Source organism: Bombus impatiens, unplaced genomic scaffold (assembly GCF_000188095.3).
Source record: "Bombus impatiens unplaced genomic scaffold, BIMP_2.2 scf_0442, whole genome shotgun sequence".
Lineage (NCBI taxonomy): Eukaryota > Metazoa > Arthropoda > Insecta > Hymenoptera > Apidae > Bombus > Bombus impatiens.
This window is the reverse complement of record NT_176861.1, coordinates 58,038-67,111: the sequence shown is the minus strand read 5'-3', so window position 1 is coordinate 67,111 and position 9,074 is coordinate 58,038. Positions and strand designations below refer to the sequence as shown.

Genomic DNA, 9,074 nt, shown 5'->3' with positions numbered 1-9,074 from the left:
CCGACTTTCGATTCCATAAATCTTTTGTCTTGAAGATGAAAGTGGCGTGTAACGGCGAGTATACGTCTAGAAAAAATCCTTGTACTTTATTCATTAATTTAATTATTAGTAGGAATAAGAACTCGATATATTTGTATTTATAATGTCGCAAAGTATAAGAGTAAACATGTATTTTTGCATTCTAAAGATTGCCATAGAAAAAACGGAAATAGAAATAAAATTTTTGATTGTCTTCCCTATTAGTTCTCTTTTTATATAATTATTACTGTATACAGATACAGAATATTAATGGCAAAGCTGTTAAAAACAGATAGTTGCTTTTCTTTAGCTATAAACCAAAAATTTATGCGAATTTCAATTTATGTAAATTTTCTGTCTTGAGAATAGCTATCGAAGCATTTTTCTTTAGGTAATAAAAGTGTATATTTTATGCAAGATAATTATTTTAAAATTAACAACGAAGATTTTATAACATTAACCGCGATTCGGATGATTTTTAGATCAATGCGTATCTAGACAAAATTCCGCACTGATATGTAAAACGCAATTTCAGATATACCTTAATAGAAGCTTACCTTCCCGCAAACTTGATTAACTTGTTTCTGACCTACTTCGCATTTGTTCTTTCGCAAGAAATGGAGTGCGCCTTTGTCTTCCTGTCAAACTCGACGCGAAACTTCTCGGCCCATTAAAAATTACGACTTAAAGCCTCGTTGGCAGAAGAAGCCGACATACTAGTCGAATCAAAAACCAGTCTCGTTTTAATTTCCATAAAAATCCGCGATTCAGCCTACACCAGACCAAAGCAACTTTCTACGGCTGCCTTCGACCAGAATATTTCCAAATATTTTTCCAACTCAACGTTCCACCAATTTAATTTACCTCGTTGATTCAAATCGCTCTTAACGAATGATCTTCGCAAATAGTTTCAAAGTCGAACCAATTCCATGAAACCTTTAACAATCGTTAGCCCTCGAGATGTTAAAGAAAAGATACACGGTGTCCATTTGACAAAATGACTTTATGGCGAACAAACCCAGGATTACGTATCGTACATGCACACGTGGTTTTTCGAGTTGAAACATCGGTCCGCGAGGAGCAACCGCGATTAATGCGAGAACGGGCACGGTCGGACAAAAGCGAGAGTCGTCGGTGTTAAACAATCGGAGAAAATGGAATGGTCGCGTTTCAATGGCTTCTCTGGCTGTTGGTCACCGGCGTGGCGACCTTGTTTGGATATTTCCCGTATATTTTGCCGCTTCTGGTCACTTTATAATGAATTTGCTGGCTCTGGATTGTAAATGTGGAACTGGTCACGTGCGGCCCGTCACCGGTACATAGCCGTTTCACTTTCGTTCTGATACCCGTGTGCCTGTGCTGCTTCCGTTGCAATATCGAATTTTCTGTTCTCTGTCGTTGTTTCGTCAGTGTCGCCGTGGACGAGCCTTTCGAACTGGTCAATGGTAGAAGGTTGCGTTTCTTCAGCAATCTTAACGGCGATACGGCTAGGATCGTCTTGGCGACGCTTCGTCGACAACGCCAGAGAAGTAGAGCTGTGGCGAACCATGCAAACCAGGGGCCGGCTCTTGGTCCCGGGGCTGGCTCCCTCGACCAGAGAAATAACATCTGAGAATAGTAGATATATTATTCTATTAGCCGAGTAGAACAAAAGGTGCAAAAACGCTACAAATATTTATGAAAATTGCAGGGGTCAGTTAGAATTAGTAAACTAAGTGTTTATTTGCGATTAATAAACCGCGGATGTTTACGTGAATTCGCATTTTTACGAACACGACTAAAGAAATAAAACCTAAATAGAGATTCGTTTCGTCGTTCAAATATTCCAACGGCTATGTACTTTACTTTCGATATTTTATATGCTCTTCCATATCATGTATATTGTGTATTTTTGCTTAACGAATGGATGAGCAGCAGCAGTTTAAAAAACAATTAGCCACGTTAATGATATAAAAGAATACAAAAGGTCTTAAAACATGTGTCGAATTTTTCATCGGTAATTCTTGTTCCAACTATAGCAAACAAGAAAAGAAATATATATAGTTTGCACGTATAATTTTTAGCGTTCCAATCTACATATTCATCCGGAAAGATGGAAATTTTTATTCGACGCAGTCGTTATCGGTCTCAGTGGATCAACTTCGTTAACTCTATCAACGTTTTCCAATTTTCTGAGACCAGGCGTGGTGGTAGATAGGAAACCCGTAGCGAAGGTGTCGAATTACCGATAGACCTGGAGCTGGTGTTCTCCGTGACGAAAGATCATTTGCCAATTAAGAAGCAGGATTCGGGTCGAGCGCGTGGGCGTGCACGGCGTTAATTGAAATCGCGAGTTTATTCGAACGATAACGAAGCGAGCGGAGCCGACCAGCCGTTCCGTATGCTATGGGAAACATTTTTGTCGTTGCCGGTTCGCAATTTTTCATTAATCAAATCGCCAGTGCACCAGCAGGCTGCAGAGCAATTAGCGAATAAATTGCAGTCACCGAAAGGGAGGAGCACGAAACGTATTTGCTTCCCTAGTGACGTTTTTTGCACCGAGTTAGCCAAGATAGCCTACGATATTTCAATGAATTTCAATCAATTCGTTCTCGTTGCTTTCAACACCGTCATTTTCATGGAAGAAGGAAAGAAAGGAGATCGATCAGAGTCTGATCGTTAATTGGAAATTGGACGCGCGTGTTCCTTGCTAATTTAAAACATTTTTCTTTTATGCAACGATCTAAAAAAGGCACCCACCAATTTATAAAATTTGCTTAAACACGAGATAATTAAAAACAATTATAACACACCGCGACCAAGTACCCTTTGAACCTGACGCACATATACCGTTCAATTGACCGCATAAATTAAGACGAAAGGGATAAAGGTTAACACACTCTGCATTCTCCTTACTTTGGTCATTCTCACGTTCTCTGGACTGTAACTTCCAAACTGAGAAAAACGTCTAAGCGTGAGTCAGGATAGGAGCAGCAAAGGGTTAAGAGAGAAGAGAGAAGAGAAGAACGCTAGTGGAAAAGATCGATTCCGTGACCGTCGTGCTTTTTCAAGGCTGTCCAGCGCTAAATCCACGATAATTCGTTTAGGTAGACCGGTATAGATCGCGGTAGTAGGCCGCGTTCAGACTTTTATGGCTCCCCGAACGACGTGGACATCGTCATCCTCGTAGAGTTTTCCTACGTTTACCCTGCATTCCTTTCCTCTCTGAACGCATACATGTACTGAACACATACACACGGCTGACCCATTTGGCAAAGACTACCGCCACGGAGAATTCCGCATTAGCCAGCCACCGCGTGTTTTTACCGTTAAAACTGACCTTATAGATCCAGTCGCTGGCGCGCTGCCTGAAACTTAGGGGTCGATCGACTGGCCGAAACATAGAATGGCCGTGAACGGAGACTTACTCTGAACGGTAGTTGAACCTGCTACAGAAAGACGGTGTTTGCGTTAGAAAGATTAAATACAACTAAATGTAACGTATACGTAAGCTGTAGTATGTGCTTAAAAGACATATATGTAGGTACAATGGCTCACGGAAGACGATTGAACGTTTGTCGTAAAAATCTTTTATGTTTATGTACAAATTCCGTTGTGTGCGTTACACGAATGAAAAACGTTTAAAACTCTCGTTAAGTACTTTATTAATCTCTGCGCGATATATACTTCAAGTTGATTCACTCGCACTTGACAGATAACGCAAATCATTACGACGATTATAAAAGTTCTTCTTCGTTACTGTAAGTTTACATTTTGCTTGACATGAAACTTATGAATCTCTGTTAATTTCTCGCAAAAAAGTTCGACATAGTTCAGATCGAAGAACCGTTGATTAATCTATAGGAAGACGATGCCGATATCTGTTTTAAGAACGGCTTTATAAAGTGCAAACAAGCCATCTGATCGAAGAAAAACTACAATTGTAGCCGCAACAAGTATCGGTCCTTAAAAAAACCTTCGAAACAAACGCGCAGACGGTAATCTACAACGGAAAAACTAGATCGATTTGCTGGCCTGCAAAAACTCAATTCCGAGCGGGAAAAACAGACCGGAAGAAACTTTGTTCCACGGTCGAGCGACACAAACGGAATACGCGATGAAAAAGATAATTTATCGAAGCAAATGAACGCGTTGCGTGCGGGCTGCGAGAAAAGAATCTGAATATCTTTGAAGGAAGATCTAAGAGACTAGCTGAAATTTTAGAAATCGCAATTACATAGAAAAAAGTACGCTTCTTCGTTTTGTGATCTACGCGATCTACGTACTCATGGTCGATATTTTAAGAAATTTCACTTATACATCTATGTAACAGCTTCTCAACTTTATCTCCCGAAATAAACACAAAAAGTATGTTTTATGCTTTGGATTGGACTTATATATTACGTTCTGGTTACTCAGAACGATGACCTTGACAATATACATAAAGGTCAATGAAATCAGCGATCGGTGTACCCTTTTTCTAACTTGCATTTAACGCCTGATCGTCGATGTATTATCACTGGGAAACACGTTTCACGAGTCTGACCAGTCAAAAGCTGAAAGTGGCCTACCATTTACGACAAGAAAGTTGTCAGACGTTAAAAATTAATAACGCGAACTGATTAACTGCGACTAGGAATTCTTTACTGTTGTAGTCAACTAGATAAGAACAAAGAGCCGACGTTGCAAAAGAAAAAGGAGGAACGTTAATGGCCTTCCCAACGAGGAGAACTTGACAAATGGTGGTCGACGGCGATGAAAGAACGGCTGCGTTTCGTTTCGTGGCCGCGTAACGAGTTCGGTCTTTCAGAACGGGAAAAGGGCCGACCATAAAGAACCGAGGCGATGCGGAGGACAGCTTGAATCGGGCAGCTTTTGTGACTACCTACTACCTACGCGAGCCTAAGATATATCGCGTGTCTGGAACAGTCGAGGGGAGCCAACGTGGAAATGGCGAGAGAGGGAAAATTTGCAAAACGCAACAACGTCCGCAGCCAGGATATAAATTAACATACAGCAGAACGAAAGATAAGGAACCTGAACGTTGTGGATGACAGGTTGAATCAGAAGCACGGGGATGTCGATGCTTAAAATATATTATGCTCGGCTGGAACTGAAACTCGATGAAATAGGAGCAGTGGGAAATAAATGTTACTCGATTATTGTGTAAATGTAAGACCGAGTGTATTATAAAGTATCGAATACGAGTAGTAAACTGATATACATATACAAGATAAATGATGTTGGTGCTCTTGCAATTGTCAGTGCAAATTAACCAGTCCATGTGATTCGACTTTTCGCAATCATTATATTTTCAATACTAACTACCACCGAAAAAATGTAAGGGTATCAGGAAAGATACTCAAAGTCTAAATATATAATATACATCATTGTTTATAACATGAGTGTCAAAATTAATCAAAATAGTGATCAAAAAAATGCTATGCATATGGACTATAAAATAATTAATTTTGCTACCTCAAATTAATGAAATTGTTATTAAAATGTAAGCGAATAAGCGAATCGTTAATTGGCCGACGTTTCAAACGAAATATCAATTCTTAGAGGTTTTTTTTTTTTATAATTTCGTAGTAATTTCACAGAGTTACTTAAGTGTCTTAATATTTATGAACAGGAATGTACCTACGTTGAATGTAAGTAAGATTAAATTGAATGAAAATGGTGGAAAGGGAAACCGAGAGAAGAACGTTCGAGGCCCAAGAGTGAATTAATATGTATAACGTTATAAAATTACAGATATGAAGGATAAGAACGAACATTAAATTCAGACTCTGATCATTAATTTGTTAAATGTACCGTGATTAATTGAAAATGAACGTGAATGAGAGAGCAAGAAGAAAAATTCATGGATTAACAAAATGAGAGTTCAGGAGACAAAGAATGCGGAGGACAAGTACAACATAGCGTACTGTGTTCAGTTCTGTGTTCAACCATGTGTAAAATATGTAGCGATTAACTGGAAACGACTGCATATGGAACGAAAGCAACGAGAAGGAGAATTCGCGTGCATTAATCTGTGTATGCGTAATTGAGTGAGTAAAATTGAAGCGTGAAAGCTGGAAAACATCTGTGACCGTTCTGATCGCGAGTTCCTTAAAAGTTAAATGTTTTGTACGCACTTACATATATCAATGTCTGCTTCGTTCTTGGCTGTATGAATGTCAATTGCATTATACAAAAATATATTCTTCTCGGAGGCTGTTCGATTATTAGCACTTTTCGTTATTTCAAGAAATTTTAACACAGATTTCGTCTCTCGTGGTATTAAAAATATGACGCAAGAATGATTAAAAATTCACTCTAAAATGAAAAACAACCATTTAGAAACAAGCGCGCGACCATTAAAAAGAATACAAATAAGAACCTGAAGATTTTTTGCAAGCGCAGTAGCAGAAACTCCACTATTCCTTCCGCTTTAATTGGAAGCATCAGCCTCGAACATGAAACTCGAGAGGCCATAAACCACAAAGTCGAAAACAAGCATCCCTAGTAAATTCAATTTCTCGAGAGCTCGTAAAAACTTCCGATCCTAAACCTGCCATCTTCTTCTTTCAAGAACCCCACGCTGCCCCACAAAGAACAATCGTCAACGACATCTGTCGTAGAGTCAGAATCGAACAGAAGGAAAAAGAAAGAAAGAAAGAAAGAGAGAGAGAAAAGGTGACTGCAATAGATAGCCGAAGGTGGACATCTTCTGTCCTTCCCTCTGAGGGTGGAAGATTTGATATCGGTTCTGAGGGGAAAGCTGAAAAAAGGGGAGGTCAAGTAGCAACCGGAGAGATACATTTGAGATAACGGCGGCGCGGCAGGCCGATGTCAAGGCGACCGTGACACGGTGAGACACGTCTCGATAAGGACGCGGAGAAAAATACAACGCGGCTGGTAAATTGCGAAGCGAAACGTCTCGAGGCTTCCTTGATCGGCTGATATATCGCGACGACGCGACGCGCGGAACGACGTGACTTGGACGCGAAGCGCGGCGATCCTTTCCAAGTCTCCTCGAGAGGAACACCTTAAATGGTGCACCGTGAACACGCCTCTTTGGTCCCTTGGTTCCTTTCCATGCAGAATACCGATTAATCGGCAATAAATAACATGCATAAACGGTGTTATCTTATTAAGATACATCAACGTCCAGTGTTTCCATTATCGTGTCGGCTTTTAACGTTCCGACTTGCTAGAATGGAGAAACCAGGCGCTCTGCTCGAGTACCAAAGGAGCCAGTTTCGTGTTTTATTACACTACACGTACACCACTTACGGTATCGTGACACACGATTCTGTGGCTTTGATAATACGAACAGGGTTACTGAGATTACTTCTATGTATTTAGGTGGTGTTTATGTTGAACCGAGTGGATTGAGAGCTCCCAAGTGCACGTATGAAATATCAAAAGGGCGATTGTAACGTGGATGCTGATGGAAGTAAAGTAAGAAGATGAAACGGAGTACGTGAAATATTTGGTTTATCAGCGAATTGAAAAGATCAATGGTATTTAGACGTTTGTTAAGACGTTCAACTAGAGAAATCAGAGGAAGGGTTGATTTAAGTTCGTATGATTAAAGATTCATTTTCAATGCGTTAAAACGCGTAGATGTGCGGTTTTACTCAGCAACTGTCCAGAAATTACACGTGATTACTTTTAATGGTTACACGGTTATTTGTAATACAGTAGCTGCTACAAAAGGTATCTACTCTTCCTTTATTTGCATAAACGTTTTACTTCCAATAACTAAATAAGGTAAAATATGACGAAGTGAGGACGGTGGTTCAGAAATGTACGATATTTTCTACAATTAAATGAAATGGATATTGTTGCACAGTGAGCAACCAAGCAGTCATATAGAACGTTGTTTTCGATATTCATTCCTGATATCGGACTGGCTTTTTTTCTACAAACAAACCCTTACTTTCATCATATTTCTGATAGTGACATGCATGTCCAGAAATAAAGTAACTTTACTACGTATCCGCTTAAATATTTCGAACCAAGGCCAGTGCTCGATCAAAGCTGTAAAACTGTGTCATGGATGTGCCTTGGCAGCTCGAGCGTTTTCGCTCTTTTTTTCATCTCCATTTCGAAACTTTCTACCCAGGGGTATGACTTTCACGTTCCCTAGGAAACAGTGACGTACAAATTTTGGTCCTTCTTATTCCCTTACGGCGTACTTTCACTTCGTTACGTTCTATGTTAACCTTTATATTACACAGTCGTCTGAACTTGGGAAAATTTTTCAAGTGTGTAATCTTCATATACCATATTAGGTTGAAAACTGATAATAGCAGATGATAATAATAAAACGATCAAAATAAAATGATAAAAATTACAGTATGTTACGAAGCGAGCAAATGCTGAATAATTATTTTAGGTGAATATAAAGTTTCCAGTCATGTTTTGCAAAATCCTACAAATTCTCGTATAATGAATTTCAAAGTATTCATAATGTCACAGAATTACAAATATTTCACAATGCCAAATACTACATGAATATGAATATTATCATTCGATAAACATTATAATCACGATCAAATTCTCGTTGACCTGTCGGATGATCATTATCATCTTCGAACTCCGGAGAGACTCGAAAGATTAAAAATACTGCAAAATTACTCGTAATTTTGGGAGGGAAAGTTCAACTGATATTTACTCAAACTTTCTTTAATCAATCAACTGAATGCTAGGTATTAAAACTATATTTAAATACACGATCGGACGTACATAAAGAGACATCGTATATACCAAATACATATGAGAAGCCTCTGTTCGAAGAACAAGTGATTGCACACTATCATGTCGGAGCCATGTGCAACGTGCGCCATATAATTATCGTAATATGCATATCGAATAAAATAAAATTTCCCGATCCAATTTACGCGTCTACCTTACTCAGTCGTACGAAAATCTCATCTAGCCGACCATAAAACGGTGACAAAGTCCCAAAAGTAAACACACGTATACCTTGACGTTTCTCGATCCACTCCAAACTTTCCACCTGGTCTCCCGTCTGGATCTCCACCGCGGAATCTGTCGTCCACTGCCGACGCAGTGGATGTCGT

At 39.4% G+C, this 9,074-nt stretch overlaps 1 protein-coding gene across 3 annotated transcripts in view; it reads right to left on the bottom strand.

The window, feature by feature from the left end:
* Positions 1–1,002: 1,002 nt before the first annotated feature.
* Positions 1,003–9,074, bottom strand: part of LOC100750198 — a 56,216-nt gene continuing 48,144 nt past the window's right edge. Inside the window, exons 1-3 of one of the 3 annotated variants that reach the window (XM_024368412.2) lie at positions 8,977–9,074; positions 3,338–3,446; positions 1,003–1,626 (exon numbers count right to left, since the gene is read on the bottom strand). In XM_024368412.2, the coding sequence (XP_024224180.1) occupies positions 1,189–1,626; positions 3,338–3,400 (501 nt within the window). In that variant the 5' untranslated portion in view covers positions 3,401–3,446; positions 8,977–9,074 and the 3' untranslated portion in view covers positions 1,003–1,188. Of the gene's footprint in view, positions 1,627–3,337; positions 3,447–8,976 lie in introns of those variants that run through there. The other 2 variants (XM_024368414.2, XR_004461912.1) reach the window with 2 other exon arrangements.